Source organism: Phycodurus eques, chromosome 11, assembly GCF_024500275.1.
Source record: "Phycodurus eques isolate BA_2022a chromosome 11, UOR_Pequ_1.1, whole genome shotgun sequence".
NCBI classification, from domain to species: domain Eukaryota; kingdom Metazoa; phylum Chordata; class Actinopteri; order Syngnathiformes; family Syngnathidae; genus Phycodurus; species Phycodurus eques.
The window spans coordinates 13,636,873-13,655,718 of record NC_084535.1 but is presented as its reverse complement, the minus strand read 5'-3'; the positions used below and the strand labels follow the sequence as shown (position 1 = coordinate 13,655,718).

The following is an 18,846-nucleotide window of genomic DNA, read 5'->3' as shown; positions in this document are numbered from 1 at the left end:
CATGCATTTCACAATGTGTGATTGGCACCCACTCCCCTAGAGGAGGAGTTAAGAGGATTTATCTTTCTGTATGTGTGACTGCTGGTCTCTCTCTCCTGCTCCAGTAAGTGGAGGCACAAGTTCCTTTTTCCCCAGCACTTCATTCTTCAGGTATTTGGGATTTATTTGCAAAGTAACTCTAATGGTAAAGTTCATGCTGCCATGTTGATATATATTATACCTTCAATTTTGGAAAATATGTATATTTTTCACTCTTATTTGGGCTTTGTTGGTTGGACATCAAGTTTAAAGTTCAACCATTGCAAAGAGTTTTTTTTTTATTGTTATAAGTGACACACTGACAGCATGGTACGTGAATTGTGTGAAGAATCGTGTTTTAAAGTGTTGTAAATTGTAAAAGTTATTCAATACAAGCTACAAATAGTTGTTATAATATGTATTTTAGAATTTTAAATTTAACCAAAATAGTTTGAGAGCACACAAGGCCTAGTGTCAGTCCCTCAAAGTCTATAAAAGGGACATCAGGGGTGAGCAGTTCCAGTGTGTGCTATTCCTGGACAAACTGCTGATAAAATGTGACAGATGCAACCAGGGCTGTGGTGACGCACTCAATAGCTCGCGCATCGCCTGGCACAACACATGCTTCAACGGTGTCAGTGTCTGCTTGCGCCTAGAGATAATTTTTCAAGGTGTAACTTCTTAGTATGTTCAGTCCGATGGGGCAGAGAGATCATGTCAGTGATTATTTGCTTTTCGGCAGTCAATCTTTTGTCAAATCGTGACATGTTGTATTTATATTTTCAAAAGGTCTGGGTTGTGCTCTGTTGTCTCAGCCATGGCCCCCAAAAAGAACAAGACGACCAAGAAGAATAAAGGAGACATCAATGAGATGACAATCATGGTTGAGGACAGCCCTGTCAACAAGATCAACGGGCTGAACACACTGTTGGAGGGCAGCAATGGATTCAGCTGTATTTCAACTGAGGTTACAGATTCTGTGTATGCCCCCAACCTCCTAGAGGGTCTGAGCAGTATGCGGCATGACAGTTTCCTCTGTGATCTAACAGTTGCCACCAAGTCAAAGTCCTTTGACGTCCATAAGGTCGTCATGGCCTCTTGCAGCGAGTACATACGTAACATCCTGAAAAAGGATTCAACGCTACAGAAGATTGAATTGAACGACCTCTCCCCTGTGGGCCTTGCCACAAGCATCACATATGCGTACTCTGGAAAGCTCACCTTGTCGCTCTACAGCATTGGCAGCACCATCGCAGCGGCGAGGCTCCTACAGATCGGCACCCTAGTGAAGATGTGCAGTGACTTCCTCATGCAGGAGCTCAGCGTTGAGAACTGCATGTACGTGGCCAACATTGCAGATGCCTACAATCTTAAAGAAACCAAAGAGGCGGCGCAGAAGTACATGCGGGAAAACTTCATTGAGTTCTCCGAGATGGACCACTTCCTGAAGCTTACCTACGAGCAGATTAGCGACTTTCTCTCGGACGATTCTCTTCAGCTTCCCTCCGAGGTCACAGCCTTCCAGATCGCCATGAAATGGTTGGACTTTGACGAGAAGAGGTTGAAGTACGCGGCAGATCTCCTAACTCACATCCGTTTCGGCACGATCTCCGCCCAAGACCTGGTTAATCACATCCAGAGTGTGCCTAGAATGATGCAAGACCATGAGTGCCACCGCCTCCTCGTTGATGCCATGAACTACCACCTGCTGCCATACCAACAGAATATCCTTCAGTCTCGTAGAACAAAAGTGCGCGGTGGACTCAAGGTGATACTCACGGTTGGAGGACGCCCCGCCTTGACGGAGAAATCTCTCAGCAAGGACATCCTCTACAGGGACATCGACAATGTGTGGAATCGGTTGACAGAAATGCCAGCAAAGAGCTTTAATCAGTGTGTGGCAATGTTGGATGGCTTCCTGTATGTGGCGGGAGGTGAGGACCAGAATGATGCAAGGAACCAGGCCAAGCATGCCGTCAGCAACTTCTGCAGGTACAAACCAATCTCTTATGTCGCCATATGTCATGGTGATTTGTGTAGGCTTTGAAACTTAACTACCTTTGCATTCTTAAGGTATGATCCCCGCTTCAACACCTGGATTCATCTGAACAACATGATCCAAAAACGCACTCACTTCAGTCTCAGCACCTTCAATGGCCTTTTGTTTGCCGTTGGCGGGCGTAACGCTAACGGTGTTCAGGCGTCAGTGGAGTGCTACGTGCCCTCTTCCAACCAGTGGCAGATGAAAGCGCCCATGGAGGTGCCCCGCTGCTGTCACGCCAACTCAGTCATTGAAGGAAAGATCCTCGTTTCTGGAGGTTACATCAACAACGCCTACTCCAGAGCCGTGTGCTCGTATGACCCGTCCACCGACTGCTGGCAGGATAAGAGCAGCCTGAGCTCACCTCGTGGTTGGCACTGCGCCGCCACAGTGGGAGATCGCGCCTACGCCATCGGTGGTAGTCAGCTGGGAGGTCGTGGGGAGAGGGTGGATGTCCTGGCTGTAGAGTGCTACAACCCTCACAACGGGCAGTGGAGCTACTGCGCTCCTCTTCACACAGGCGTGAGCACGGCTGGCATTGCCGTTTTGAACAACAAGATGTATCTCCTCGGGGGATGGAATGAGGGTGAGAAGAAGTACAAGAAGTGTATTCAGGTGTATAATGCTGACCTCAATGAATGGACTGAGGACGACGAGTTGCCAGAACCTACAGTCGGCATTTCATGCTGCGTCGTCACCATACCCAGTCGAAAAACAACACGAGAATCTAGAGCCAGTTCAGTTTCATCTGCACCAGTCAGTATATAAGCAGCAAGATGCTAATGATGATGTAGTTTATATGCTTCCAGGCCTCAATTTGTCTGTCACAGATGCCTTGGATCGAAAAACTCCCTGTGGTGAGCACGAGAACGTTTTTTAAATAGGGTCTTTAACTTTAATAAAAGAGCAAATAAAGTGCATTTAAAGTTACGGTTTGGCAGCTGGATGTTTACGTTTGGCATTATTAGGGAATCATTATGTTTATGATACAGACATTAGCTTATTATTAGGCAGACATTTTTCTATGGGGCCAATTCAGATGATAGCATTTAATTTGCCCTCATTCTATTGCATATAAAATGTCTTTAATACTTAAATTAAAATTACAGTGTAAAGACATTTGTTTGCCTTTATTTACCCAATATAATGACAGTCATATTGTACATGCACTTACAACACCTATATTTATTTCAAAGGATAGTTTATGGAGACTGGAGCTACTGTGATTCTCAGATACTTGAACAGTATAAGTGGTTGGAATTAATCTTGGAACGACACCTACTAGGAGTAGGTGTTTATGAGTGTTTTTAACAAACTTCAGAGCAAGCTCAGCACTCAATGGTTATTTAGTGTGATTGTCATAAACACTGTACGTGAGAAGGGGCGGGGGAAAAAACAGATTCTGCTGGGAAAATGTTGCAAGGATGACATTTGAATGGGTTTCGAAAATTATTTTGTAAAAAAAAATAAAAATAAATGAAATGAAGTATTGTAACTTCATAAAAATGGTTCTGCCTGAGCTTTCTTGGGAGTTTAAATATTTCCCTGGTTGCTCATGATTTTTTTGTTTGTTTTTAAATTAAAGAAATGATATATTAGCAGGACTGCTGTCATCATTTGCTAAAATGTATACAGTAATGTATTGAAATATATTTTATTAAAGTATTCTTAACACCATGGACATAAATTGCTGATATACTATTTTCAAAATCAGGAGTTATTTTAATTCCTAAATAAGTTAACCCATCTTGAGCCAAAGCAAACTATGAAAATATTAAAAGTATTCGTATTGCTAGTATTATCCATCCATTTTCTATAACACTTATCCCAATGAGGGTTACTGGAAGCTGCAATCTCACCCAACTGACTTCCGGCCAAAGACAGACTAAAAGCTGGACTGGTTGTCAGACAATCTCATTGCATACGGAGACAACCATCCATTCACCCTCATATTTACACTGTCGCTGAATGGGAACGGAACCAACGTTGTCCAGTGAACCACTACACTATCCGTGATTTACTCATATTATTACAGTATTTAGCTTGTGTTGGGGAATATGTTTTCAGGGTATAGGTCTATAACATATGAACAAATATTGTATACGGGCACACTGCCCGACGCCCGGTTGTGGATCAGCAGGGATGTGGTCAGACCAGCTTTATTTTCATGTTTTATAAAAATATTGTGGTATGCTTATTTGAATTCCCATCTTTAAGCTCACATCAAATCTGTCAGGAAAGAACTTTGCAGCTGTCCCGACTGCAAAAATCAGCAAAGCATCTGTCTAAAAAGAGCATTAAAACTTTTGCTTCAGGGTTTGAAACTTGAACCAAAGGACTTTGATCTTATTGTACAGGATTATTTTGGCTTTCTCATATCAGCCTTGACTTATACAGTACATTGTTCTACTTAACAAATGACTACTGGCGTCTTTAATATAATAGCATGTGCTCTATTGAAAATGCTATAGATAGATAGATAGATAGATAGATAGATAGATAGATAGATAGATAGATAGATAGATAGATAGATAGATGGATAGATGGATGGATGGATGGATGGATGGATGGATGGAAGGACGGACAGACAGACAGACAGACAGACAGATACTGTAGATAGATCCAGACACAGTAAGTCACCCAACATGACCTCTTAAAATGCTATCACAATTTCTCAAACAAGGGACAACATCCACTCGTCCACAAGCTACTTGTTTTTCTTTGAGTCTGACCACAGACAATAATACACCCAAGTCAGATTTGCATTTACGTGTAGTGTTTTCTTGCAGAGTCACAATGTATTCTTTGTGACCAGGGGCTAGTTTATGATTTAACAGCTGTAAAATTGATCGCTTCAAAGCATTTTTTCTCAGTAGAAACTAATGGTTTTCTGATTGGAAACCTGTTAAATTACTGGCGACATATGTTGTTTTAACCGTTCCCTCTCAGAAACCCGTCTTGTGATTCTCTTGTGACTCCAGCCTGACGCATATCCTTTTTGTTTCCTGCAGTTTCCCTTTAAAAAATTTCAGTAAATGAAAATAACCCATATAGTTTATGGGACCCTAGTAATTTGTTTCAGAGTATCTCTTCATTATTATTATTATTTTTTAAATAATTTTTCATTTACTCAAGGACCTAAAACACAAGTTTGTATGTTTGCTTTGTTGACATAATATTAAAACTTATTTTGCTTTATCCAGCTGCCTCCAACAACATTTGTGTGCATTCAAGCAGCATTACAATACTTAAGAAGAAGAAAAAACAAGATACAGCCCGTCCAATTAATTTAGGTAGTAAAGAAAAAAAAAGATGCAGCCTGTCCAATGAATTGAAGTGGAAAATAAAATAAAACAAGATACAGCCTGTCTAATGAATTATCCATCCATTTGCTATTCCACTTCCTCAGCCTATCCCATCTGATTTTGGGCGAGGGACTGGGCACACCTTGGACTGATGGCCACCCAATCGTAGGACTTTTCATTTTATGATTTAATCATTCAGTGGTATTTGGGTCAAATGTTGTCTCACAGAACTATGCAACACTCCTCTGATCATTGTTTGCTGTGGTATTCTTTGTTTCCTAACACATTACACAATGCGCGGATAAGGGCAACTCGGGTTCAAAACATGTTAGATATTTTGGTAACTATACCTTATCTTCATAACATTGAAGAAACAAACCTTAAAGTCCAAAACTAAAGGAAAGATATCTGACATTTTAATCTGCTACTGCACTTTAAGAACTCAGTTTCAATCATTTGTTTTTAATCCCAAATCATGAGACTCATCCTACTTCTGTGGAAGAATATAGCAATAATTAAATGCATTTAGACATTTAATTTTATAAATATATTTGACAAATAAAAAGTCGAGGAAAGTGGAAATATTACTGAATTCAATTTGTATTGAAAAAAAGTGAGCATATTACTTCAGTTAAAGGATTTAAAGGCTGATCAAGCTAAAAGTTAAACAGCATTGTTGCAAAAGGACAAAATTAATTTGAACTGCTACAAAAGAGGCGGCACGGTTAGACTGTCTGCCTCACAGTTCTGAGGACCCGGATTCAATCCCCGGCCCAGCCTGTGTGGAGTTTGCATGTTCTCCCCGTGCCTGCATGGGTTTTCTCCGGGCACTCCGGTTTCCTCCCACATCCCAAAAACATGCATGAATGGGAGACTCTAAATTGCCCGTAGGTGTGAATGTGAGTGCGAATGGTTGTTTGTTTGTATGTGCCCTGCGACTGGCTGCCAGCCAGTTCTGGGTGTACCCTGCCTCCTGCCCGATGATAGCTCCGATAGGCTCCAGCACGCCCGCGACCCTAGTGAGGAGAAGCAGCTCAGAAAATGGATGGATGGATGGATGTCACAAAAGAAAAATATCACTCCGTCTGTTAAAAAGTGGGAATTTTGAAGTTCACTTTTTTAAAACTGCGTTTCTTTTTCTTGTCAAATTACTTCTTCAGTCTCAATGTAACTACATTTTACCCTCACACTGGCGTCTTGATCATCTCAATTTTACGACGTGATCATTTAAATATATATTTACTTAATCTTCTTCAAGGTTTGAGACTCGTTGGATATATACAATACATTAAACTTTCCGTCTGCACGTGAGGGCGCCGTCCTTCCGAATGAGTGACAGGTGGTGAGATTCGCGAAGAACGCTGAGTCATAGTGACGCCGTGGTAACTTAGTGGAGGGAGGGGGACTTGCATTATGTACAACTGTGTGGAAGTGGGTTGGTTCGGCACCAGCGGCTCAACTGGTTCAACGCACAACAGAAGTGCACATTTAAAACAAACAAACGAGCAAGGCGAGTGACATAGTGCTTTTCGGCGAACATCGTTCCAGCCGCAGCGTGACTTTTAGCTGAGCAGATAACAGGGGCCATTTTTGCCTCTTCTGGATGACAGCTGTGAAGTTAAACAGAGGGTCATCTCATTGATCAACACCTTTAGACAACTAAAATAACCTGTGATCTCCCGGAAGGGCAAGTTAAGGATCATCCTGCATATTTTGTTTTTTTGGGGGGGGGAGTGGGGGGTCTGCGACTCTATGCTAGCTGGACACAAATTGGGACAGACGAGCTAGCTAGCTAGCTAGCACTCGGCGTTAGGTGAAATTTAGCCGAAGAAGGCGGCGAGGCACGCGGCCGAAAGTGGCTGCGAGATGGGCTTACTGAGTGAAGGGTCCCCGCTGAACTGGGAAAATACCAAGAAGTATGCGGATCACATCAGAACGCACGGCATCATTCAGTTTGTCAAAATTTACAACAACCTGAAGGACCGGCAGAAGGATGTGCTGAAATGGGGCGATGAGGTAACATTTTGATCTATTTCTCTCATTTTATGGTTAAAAAAATAAACGATTATGAGGACCCGCTGCAAATAGAATGCTGCTGGGGTTGATTTGACTAAAGTGTTTTGGGGAAATATTTTCCAGACGCACTGACAGTCATGTGCTCCATTCGAAGTGCAGTGATGAGTTTAAGTGGGGCAAGTCATTTGGTTAAAACTATTTAAAAAATAAAAAAATGTAATAAGACAGCATATTACATAAAATATTTTCGCTCATAAGGAGCGCCTGTACATTTGAGTGTTGAAATGTTATTATTCCATAAACCTCCCCTTTCGTAAGGAATTCTTTGAACCATGCACCACCAAATTCTTGAAGATTGGCTAAGTAGATTTTTGTCATACTACCATAGCAATAAAACAATTGCACCTTGCCGAGCTTTTATGGCTATCAAAGCACTTAAATCAATAAAAGTATGTTTAGCAATTGCCGTCACTAACTTTGATCTCTCATGTGGAATATGATTTCAAACAATGTGGAATGCTGTTGTTCTAGACGAAGCCCTCTTTGAGACAGGGGATTACAAGTGTAGCTGAGTCAAAAGTCAAGGAAACGCATGCACACCCTCATGAGTTGGAATGGCGTGACTGGTGGAGTAAAAATATAGTTTGTGCTTTGTCATACAGCGCTGATGTTTATTCAGAATCTTTTATCTGTTCTAAGGTTGAATACATGTTGGTGGAACTGGATGACAAGAATGAAAAGGTTCTACTGGTGCTGAATGGCTGTCACATTTTGGATACCCTCCAAGGCCAAGGTGAAAAGATAAATCCCAAGTAAGTTACAGCAGCTCAGACACAGCATCAGGAAACTTTGCCTTGCAGCCAAACCCACGACTGCTGTCGTTTCTCACTCACTGTATGTATTGGCACCTAAAACTATTATTTTTGCGAGTCTCTATTCATCATGCCATGACTGACATAAGATAATCATTTATATTTGCCGACTGCAAATTTGAACTGCCATACATTTCCATAAGTAAAGGTTTTTAAAATAAAATAAAACAAAAACAAAGTAAATATATGAATCCTTTTTAAAAGAAATTCTCATCATGAGCAATTATTCTTTCAGCGACATACTATGTATACATACTGTAGATATACATATACAGTTGTACCTTGATTACTAGTGCATCAACAGTTTTTGAAGTTACAAGCCACCTTAATCGATGAAAAAATATATATATTTATTTTATTTTGCTTTGTGTCGCAACCCAAAATTCTCCTTCAGCTTCAGATAGTCCGCCGCTCTAGCGTAGTGGGGAAACATAAGAAGAGCCACACTCACCGATGCAATGCACTTTCAGCCATTTATTGAACAGGACAAGCAGCCAAACACGGGAATACAAAAGAAAACACTTGCAAGGAGCATGAGTGGAAAGTGGCCAACTGCAGCTGGATTCAGAGTTCCTAAAATTACTCACGAGACCGTGACCCATTAAAGCCACACCTACACATGAATGTACTAATTTGTGTGTATGTGTGTGCGCGCACGTGCGTGTTTGCGTGAAACTTTCCGCTTAATCTTGCCACTTTATTCATTTAAAATTGCCTATGGGCAATAGGTGTGAATGGTTCTTTGTTTGTATGAGCCCTGCAATTGGCTGGCAACCAGTTCGGGATGTGCCCAAAGATAGCTGGGATAGGCTCCAGCAGCCCGCGACCCAAGTGAGGATAAGCGGTATAGAAAATGGATTGATGATTATAAGATTTGCACTTGTGTGAAAATGTCCTTGCTTTTCAATGCATGCTCCACAAAGAGCTAAAGTCGCATGCATTACACGCATACACATCTAATTCACATGTGGAAAAATAAAGCCACGCAGACAAGGGGATGGATGTTCTACGCATAAGTACACCAACAACAAAAACTCCTCATGGCGCAGATTAGCATCTCTCATTTCTATACTTTGGTTCTCAGTGCAATTCGAACCTTTAACCCTCTGGATCCACAAGGCAAATCCTTATGGTCTGAAATACCGTTGCATCGTTTGACAGTTAAGTAAGTTCCCAAAAAAAAGTAAGGCTATAATGTTCTCATGCTGGTGGAGCATCTGCTTGGCAGACAGTCCCCACCCATCCTTTGGAATGTTTTGCTGCGTTACTTTCCATAGGAAGACTGTGCAGAAGAGTTTATACGTGGCTGCTCATGTTGTGCTTGCCACGTTGTCTATGACAGACTCTAAATCTGTGCCGCCAACTTCACCCAGGGGAAATCCTGGTTGTGTGAGAAGAATAGAGCCCAAAATTCCTTATTACTCCCCCTCTGGCACAGTCACCCAAGTCCATTACGCCACAAAATTGTGGCTGACGTAAGCTAAAATGAGAACTGTCAGTTGAGATCTCTGATCATTTTGACTAAATGATTTTATTTCTTTGTGCAGCCACCCCACACTTTGGAGACCAGAATATGGCAGCTATATGATAGAAGGAACTCCAGGGCAACCATACGGCGGCACCATGTCGGAGTTCAACACTGTGGAGGGCAACATGGGGAAGAGACGACGAGAGGCTTCTTCTGTCCTAAACCAAAATGAAATTCTATGTACAATCACCTCATTTCCAAGGTACAAACATTAAAGTCAGGGATTTTTTTTAAACCACTGTATCTCCGCTCCACCTTTGGAAAAAAATAAATCTCCTTCCCTATACAGTGGGAGGAAAAAGTGTGTGAACCCTTTGGAATTTCTTAAATTTCTGCATGAATTGGTCATAAAATGTGATCTGATCCTCATCTAAATCACAAGGACAAACAGAGTTTGAGAAAACTAATTCCACACAAATAATTATGTTTTCATATTTTTATTAAAAATAGCTAACTAGCTATCAGGTCCATGCTAAACTAGAAGGTGGTGCTATTCTTTATGTGTAATGCCAACCCAAGGGGACTGTTAAATGGATTCCTGTGGGTTTACTCCGGAGTATCACACTTGAATGTTAATTTAGAAAAAACACCGAACCAGTCATAGCAACAACACACTGTACAAATGTGTACATACCTGTAAAGGAAAAAAATATATATATATCTTCACTCCACTGCCAAAAAATGTATCTTTCAAGACTAGTGACATTTAGAAGAAGAAGAAAAAATGCCACAAGAAATAACACTAACTGTTTGTCATGGTGCTATAATAGCCAACCGTTTTGTGAAGCCATTTGAACCTATGGGAATTTCGAAGATAAGCTGCTGTCACAACAAAAGGGGTATCATATGTAACATGGACTGATATGGAAGTGGATGTATTAGTGAATATTACACTTGAATATCAGGTAAATTAGTCAAATAAAACGTCGTAAAAAGCTAGTAATGCATATTGTGATGTTATCACAAATATGATTTTCAATTATTTTGAGAATCTGCATTGTGGACATGGCATTTAGGTTTACCATTTTTCCCAAATTTGTACTTAACAGCATGTATAGTTAAAAATAATAATAATACAATGCTGATGATACTGTATATATTTAATTCATGCCATTGTCATTATCTATTAGGCTGGGTTGTCCTGGATTTACACAGCCTGAATACCCACCAACGCCTGTTGAGAGCGGAGCGTCAAAGTCTCTTTTTTTCCCAGATGAAGCCATTAGCAGACATCCAAGATTCAGGTAGGCACAAACTAACTTAATACTTTGTATTACTTTTACTCGATAATGAATGAATATACTTGTGATGTCAGGGCAATATAATGGTTCAGGTGTTGTTAATGTGTTTTTGTGCTGTGCAGTTGTGCATGACACTGTTTGTGGACCTGTTTTTTCAGCACCCTCACCAGGAACATACGACACAGACGAGGAGAGAAAGTCGCAATAAATGTGCCCAGTAAGTCTTGGTGATACACTCATTAATGCATTTTTTTAATCTCAATTCTAAAACAAACAAATTGCGTTTCAGTCTTCAAAGACAATTGCACGCCATCTCCATTTGTGGAAGAGTTTCCTGAAGATGATGGGGAGTCGGCGAGGGCAGCTCTGCCTGACCACATCTACATGGACGCCATGGGCTTTGGGATGGGCAACTGCTGCCTGCAGGTAGCAAGCTTATCCATGCAGCCAAAGCGCTGTCTTAAACAGCCCTTTGTTTTTTTATCTGTCAGCGATATGATGCTGCAGTCCGGTCTGATAGCAGGAACGCCGGCTATAATCTTGCCATAAATGTACTTCTTTAAAAGGCTTATTATGTTTTGCAGGTTACTTTCCAAGCTTGCAGCATCGATGAGGCAAGATACCTTTATGACCAACTGGCAACATTCTGCCCGATAGTGGTGAGGAGATAAAGATAAAAATGTGTGCCAGATATTGTAGTTATTTACCTTTGTCGGCAACCTTGGTCATGACTAATTGTCTGTTAACTATGTTTAACTTTATAATACATTAACATAGACATTATGTGAGTTCCGGGATGCACATGTCATGGAAACAATTAGTCCCAGCCCTGGAATAATGAGTCCCTGCAGCTTGTCATCACAAGATACAGATACAGTAATAGACCTGCCAAGATCTTTTAGAATGATATATTTTCCCCAAAATTCACAATAAACGATAGTATTGTTGATAGTTTTTTTTTAATGCCACTGATATAGGGATACAAAGCATAAGAGAGAATTATATACATCTTGCAAATTCTACCCTGTAATCAAACATATGAGCACAACAGTGTAATGTTCTCACATTACCTAAATAAAAGTAGGGCTGCATTTCACAATAAGAGGAAGTAAATAAAAAGAGAAAGTTATACGTGTTCTAATAAAGCGCTTCAGAAAAATAGTTAGATAGCTGGGATAGGCTCCAGCACGCTCTTGCGGGCCTATCCTTGTGAGGGTAAAGCAGTACAGGCAATGGATGGATGGATTTCTATTTCACAACTTTTTACTTATCGGGTTGGTGGACTGGAATTTAACCCCCCAAAATACAGATATTATTATTATTATTATTAGATATTATCATAAAACTACTTCATGAACAGATAACCAGCTGATAAAAAAATTACCTGGTTATTTATACTTTTACACAAAAGGGCTTTATGGACAATTGAGCTCAGGAAATAGGAGAATTTTCTCAAATTCACACTTTTTAGTTGATAACCAACACTAATATTTAAAGTTTTGGGTGGTAAATATTTACTGGACAGGGGGAGAATATAAAAATGGTTATCTACTGTAACTTAAGCTGTCAGATAATTGTAACAGATTTAAAAAGCAGGAACATTTTGGCCTAAATGGGTACTCACCCTTTGTTTGTCAAAACTGAACTGAAGTACAATACTTGAGTTCATGTGGATATGAAAGGCTCTGTTCGACTGGGTTTCACTTGGACCACGTCACTGTAATTAGCCAGTGACGACCAGCCCAAAAACTGTGACAGCATGGTGGATTGCTTGTGCTTTGATTAAGAAGCCAGCTAGCTAGCCCACTAGCTGCACTACCCTTCAAACGTTCCTCGCGCTTATATGCTTCGTTTCGGCACCGAGCTGCGACCTGGCTGGCCACTGTGGGCTGCCCAGGCATAGACAGGCTCCCCCAGCCTTCAGCGATCGGTTGCGAGGCTCATGGTTGCTCCGCTCCCTGCATGTGAAATCTGGCTCACATACCCCTCTATACCGTGCTCACACGCATGAGCGTTTTTGGGGGGGGGGGGTTTTGGACACACATACATAGGGCGAGTCTAATTTAAAAAAAAAAAAAAAAAAAAAAAAAAAAAAAAAAAAGGATTTCTTTCATGATGCCGGAGTACTTTAAGCCATGAATAAATAGTTGACTTTCCCTAAAGTGTCCCACTTGTATGCATCTACAGAGTCACCGCTGTTCCACCAGCAGCTCTCTGCTTTTGTGAGCGGCCCGGCGGTTGTTACCACAACAATGACAATTTATCGAAAAAAGTCTGTTGTATTTATGGAAAGATAACCCGGCCTTGACGAAGCAGTCAGGAATACAGTAGTTTTAAAATGGAATTTATTCAAATGGTGTCTTGAAAAATGCAGGTCAACAATCGTAAATGTGCATTTGGTAACTGGTAAAGACATTGTCAAAACATTTTCTGACTAGAAACGTTTGTACAAACACTGCATACAACTGTTAATGACGATATTACCTCACCCTGCTAACACAAACACAAAGTGTCCAAACTCGTTCACTAATACTAGTACGTTTACACCACTCAAGTTGGCAATCCAGGCTTCCAATAGCGATGACTGATTCCATATTAAAATTCAGTATGCCATCCAAATGACACTAGAACTGTTACTACAAACAGTGATACCTCCAAAGTCAAACACCTTCCATTCTGTGACGCTAGTTGACTTTCAAGCTCAAACTGTCGCCATCATGAAATATTTATTCTTTGTAATGTTTTGGATAACTTTTTAACATTTTACACTGTATTAAAAAAACAAAATAAAGTCAGACTATTCACCATTTGAAGATGCTTGACAAATGTCAGAGAGGGATCGGAGAGGTATTTACAGGTGATAAATGTTACCTATTGACCTTTTTAATGGTATTGCTGGAATTCATTTGTGTACAATATCTTCATTTATATTTGCATCTGCTTGGTAAAATGAATTTGTATATATGTATGTGTATATATATATATATATATATATATATGTGCTATCTAAGTAATTACACTGAAAATTCTGCTCTTTTTAGTTGAATGACAAACAAAAAAGCAAAACACACTCACAGAGCTAAATTTCACAAGATTTGCTGATGTGCACGATCAGGGTTTAAACCAAGTTTTGTTTGACAATTATTATTTTATATATATATATATATATTTTACAGAACTTTTTCATGTTCCTAATTGTTTGACTCTGAAGGTCCCACTGTACTGTTGCTTAAAAAAAAAAACAATCCCCACAGGGATCAACAATGTATTGTGGCTGTAATGATTTAAACGCTGCCACCGTTGAGTACTATTATGGCTGTGTGCATGCAGATGGCACTGAGCGCGGCCTCCCCCTTCTACAGAGGCCACGTGTCAGACATCGATTGTCGCTGGGGGGTTATTTCTGCCTCAGTGGATGACAGGACACAGGAGGAACGTGGGCTGAAGGTGAGCCATGCAGACGACGTGCTGGTACACTTTGCACTTGAGCATATCTCCCTCATGAAGATGTCAATTGAAGAGTCAGTTGTATTCATTTGGATATTTACTCAAATTAATTAAAATATATTTATTCCTTATGTATTGTTTTTTTTATTCTTTTATTTACGATCATCATATATCCTTGATTGATCTATTTATTGTAAATAAATGAAAAATGTAAGATATACATGGACAAATCCTCAAACATTTAATACTTTTAAAGCATGGGGGCAAAGAATACGTTATTAGTTGTATAACTTTGTTTTTCCACTAAAGCCTTTAAAAAACAACAAATATCGAATCCTCAAGTCAAGATATGACTCCATCGACAGCTACTTGTCTAAATGTGGCGACAAGTACAACGACATCGATTTGACGATAGATGAGGATATCTACAAGCAGCTGCTGGGTGCAGGTATTAAATCTACACTTATAGAGAAAATTACAGTCTTAAAGTAACGTGTTCTTCAGCTGATGTATGGGAATCTTGTGCAGGAATTGACAAGCTACTGGCCCAGCACATTGCTCACCTTTTCATCCGAGATCCGCTGTGCACCTATGAGGAGAAATTGCACCAGGATGACGAGAATGAGTCAGACCACTTTGAGGTGTGCTTATTTTGTCTGCATCTGAAGGTGACTACCTCAGTTCAGTCGGTTGTATTTGAGACTTAGTCTTCTTGGTAATGTTTGACAGAACCTCCAGTCCACCAATTGGCAGACGATGAGGTTCAAACCACCTCCTCCCAACTCCGACATTGGCTGGAGAGTTGAGTTCCGCCCAATGGAGGTAAGTCGTGCAGCTTCACATCTGATCTGTGTGAGATGATGACCGCTCACACAGGACGTGTTTTACTTCACAGGTGCAGCTCACTGATTTCGAGAATGCGGCCTATGTTGTCTTTGTCGTCCTGCTCACCAGAGTGATCTTGTCCTACAAACTGGACTTCCTTATCCCTTTATCCAAGGTGAAGGATTGTATTGGTTGAATGAGTGCATTTAGGTTACGATTGCTCTCTATTTGTGGTTTAATGTTGACTTTTCTATCATCAGGTGGATGAAAACCTGAAAGTGGCACAAAAGAGGAATGCCGTACAGGAAGGAATGTTCTACTTCCGAAAGGACATTTTCAAAGGTGACCTAAAAGTTCAGTGTGATGTTTAATGTGTGTTTAGTAGAGAACAGTTGCACATTAAAACATTTGCCCCCAAACAGGATGTAACCCAGGCCTGGATGGCACCTCCTCGGCTCAGGACGGCACCTCCTCGGCCCAGAACGGCTTGGAGGCTGACGGAGCTAATGAGGAGTACACGCTAATGAGCATTGACAATATCATCAATGGAAAAGTAAGGGTCATCTCCCATAGAAAGACACGCAGAAACACAGAATCTCTTTCACACACCGATCCCACAAATTGCCACATCAGAACCGTAACTGTAGAGCAGGCATTCAATCGCCTGCCTTTCGTACAGAACCTAGCCACACACATTTCCTACAACTGCACGACATACCAGAATGAAATGAAACGAAATGAATGTATAAATATTTATCAGACACGACAATTGGTGTTAACACATCAGTACAGGAGCATAACAAGTGTTAAACCTCAAGATTTCTTGTGCCATCCATCCCTTTTCCGTACCGCTTATCCTCACTAGGGTCGCGGGTGTGCTGGAAGCCTATCCCAGCTAATTCTGAGCAAGAGGCGAGGTACACCCTGAACAGGTCGCCAGCCAATCACAGGGCACATATGAACAAACAACCATTCGCACCCACGGGCAGTTTTAGAGTCCTCAATGAACCTACCATGCATGCTTTTGGGATGTGGGAGGAAACCAGAGTACATGCAAACTCCACACAAGCGAGGCCAGATTTTAACCCGGGTCCCCAGAACTGTGAGGCAGATGTGCTAACCAGTTGTGCACCATGATGCCCTCGTGCAATCCAATAAACTTAATTGGATGACAGTACAATAAGAGTGTCATTGCTCTGCCTAGTCGGTAATACAATACAAAGTTATAAAGGTAGAATACAGTGTTCCCCAACACATTCGGTCAGTACACGCGGATTCACCTATTTGCGAGGTTTTTTTTTTTTGCCTATCCTACTATTTGCTGAAAAATCACCTACTCACTGTTTTTTAGCTCAGGGCAAAACCCTGTCTTAAAAAAGCATCACTTTGGCACAATACTTGTGACATCTTGATGCCAAGGAATTATTTGAGTTATCTGAGGAGCTTCATGTAGTGCTTTGCAGCATCTTGTGGCATCTTGATGCCATGGAATTGTGTTGGAGAGTTGAGGAGCTTAATTTAGTGCGTTGCCACCATCTTGTGGAGGAGCGTCAACTACCCGCGGCTTCTATTTGCAGTAGGGCTCAGTTCCGATTTCCCGCAAATAGTGGGGGGACACTGTATATCAGGAGTACTCAAATACAAATCTTGAAGGGCCACATAATACTGTAATATAATGATTATAAGCAACCACCTTTTGCAACCAGCAAAACAAGAGGAAGCACTTCCTTACGGCTCAGGTAACTCACGGAGCCCTATGGCAGGAGATCAGGACAAAGCATCTGTAGAAACAGTCAACATCTGCAATGTCTTTTGTTGTACACAAGTTGTCTTCAAGAGCTCCCGACAGTGACAATATCCCATGTTTTTGCTTTGTATGTGTTAATACTGTATATGTTGTTTATTGAGTACCCCTGTTGTGTATAATTATTATTAAATTTGAAAATATATTAAACATGTTGATCCTGTGTTGTTGTAGCTTCCCCTGATTGGTTTTTCATTTTTTAATAACTAGGAGGGAGTTTTTCAAGGGCTCATCCCCATCCTTAATTGCTATTTGGAGAACATGGAGGTTGATGTGGACACTAGGTGCACCATTTTGAATTACCTGAAGCTCATCAAGAAGCGTGCCTCAGGTACATGTTAACTGTACATATCTGGACCACAAGTTTAATGTTTGCAGCTTTAGACTTCAAGCCTCACTCTCAGTTTTTGCTGTCCAGGCGAGCTGATGACAATGGCCAAGTGGATGAGGGAGTTTGTGGACAAGCACCCTGAGTACAAGCAGGACAGCATCATCAGTGACAAGCTCAACTACGACCTCTTCGTGCGCTGCAACAGGATTGCCATGGGCAAAGAACAATGCCCAGAGCTCATTGGGTATCCAGTCAACAAGTTCAAGTGAGAAACCTCACTTCCCATGGCAACATATATAAGACAACGACCAAAATATGTGGCTCAAGCTGAAATCGGTCCACTTTTAAAAGTGTGATAAAACACTGTTTTTAAAAACAAAACACATCTGCAGCAATCTTATTTACTGTACATATACTGTATCAGATTTTATGACTGGAAATATTTTTAATAGGGTTAAGACATGGTAAAGGTTATCTCATAGAAATGGTGTATTTATTTTTCTCTGGTGATCTCTGTGACAATGTAAAAGTAGCAAAGAGTTGTACAGGAGAATCTTTTTTTCCTCTCTACTGTTAATACTGTACTCCGGAACTTTGCTACATTAACACGATGTGCTGTGTCTTTCTGCATCTGTGTGAGGTTTCTCTTCCTTTTGGGGAAAAATCAGTGTGATTCTACCAGGATGCCCTGCTTTACTTAACTCTGAATCGTAGTCGCAGCCATTTACATTGTGTTACTGCTTCAAATACATCTGTACGATACATCTGCTTGTTTTTTTTCTTCTGGAAAGATTCATTTTCTCCGTAGCAGTGACTTGTGTCGCCTGAGAGTCTGAGGCCCAATATGTCATTTAAGTAACTGTTCTAATAAGCCTATTTAAATTAGGCTTTTGAGCTACAGTGGGTTGAGAAAGTATGTGAACCCTTTGTAATTTCTTAAATTTCTTCAGAAATTGGTCATCAAATGTTGTCTGATCATTGAAATCACAAGAATAAACAACCTGCTTAAGCTAATAAATGCAAACAATTATCTTTTCATATTTTATTGAAGATAAAATGTAAACAATCACAGGGCAGGGGGAAAAAAGTAAGTGAACCCTTGGATTTAATAACTGGTTGACTGTATTTTGGCAGCAATAACCTCAACCAAACATTTTCTGTAGTTGCAGCTCATATATACAACAATAAGGATCAGTTTTGGACCATTCGTCTTTACAAAACTTGCACTTGAGCAAAATTCCTAGGATTTCTGGTGTGACTAGCTCTTTTGAGGTCATGCCATAGCATCTCAATGTGTTAGAGGTCAGGACTTTATATAAAAATTTGTATAAAACTGGAAAAGGTTACAACAGTTTCTGTAAACGTCCTGGTGTCCATCAGTCCACGGTTAGACAATCTGTCTTTAAATGGAGAAAGTT

At 40.7% G+C, this 18,846-nt stretch overlaps 2 protein-coding genes across 4 annotated transcripts; both read left to right on the top strand.

Annotated features, from left to right (window-relative positions):
* Positions 1–78: 78 nt before the first annotated feature.
* klhl31 (kelch-like family member 31) lies at positions 79–3,569 on the top strand. 3 transcript variants are annotated; one of them, XM_061690181.1, is made up of 3 exons: positions 79–150; positions 808–2,010; positions 2,092–3,569. In XM_061690181.1, the coding sequence occupies exons 2-3, from the start codon at positions 836–838 to the stop codon at positions 2,825–2,827; spliced, it is 1,911 nt and encodes a 636-aa protein (XP_061546165.1). In that variant the 5' UTR covers positions 79–150; positions 808–835; the 3' UTR covers positions 2,828–3,569. The 3 variants fall into 3 exon arrangements, with proteins under 3 accessions (XP_061546165.1, XP_061546167.1, XP_061546168.1); XM_061690183.1 differs by having other exon boundaries at positions 104–184; XM_061690184.1 differs by having other exon boundaries at positions 110–150; positions 834–2,010.
* Positions 3,570–6,769: 3,200 nt separating this feature from the next.
* Positions 6,770–18,192, top strand: gclc (glutamate-cysteine ligase, catalytic subunit). The gene is made up of 16 exons (XM_061690450.1): positions 6,770–7,380; positions 8,080–8,192; positions 9,800–9,982; positions 10,911–11,024; positions 11,180–11,238; positions 11,311–11,447; positions 11,606–11,680; positions 14,352–14,468; positions 14,778–14,916; positions 14,997–15,109; positions 15,198–15,290; positions 15,364–15,468; positions 15,554–15,635; positions 15,716–15,846; positions 17,308–17,428; positions 17,516–18,192. The coding sequence occupies exons 1-16, from the start codon at positions 7,231–7,233 to the stop codon at positions 17,695–17,697; spliced, it is 1,914 nt and encodes a 637-aa protein (XP_061546434.1). The 5' UTR covers positions 6,770–7,230; the 3' UTR covers positions 17,698–18,192.
* Positions 18,193–18,846: the final 654 nt, after the last annotated feature.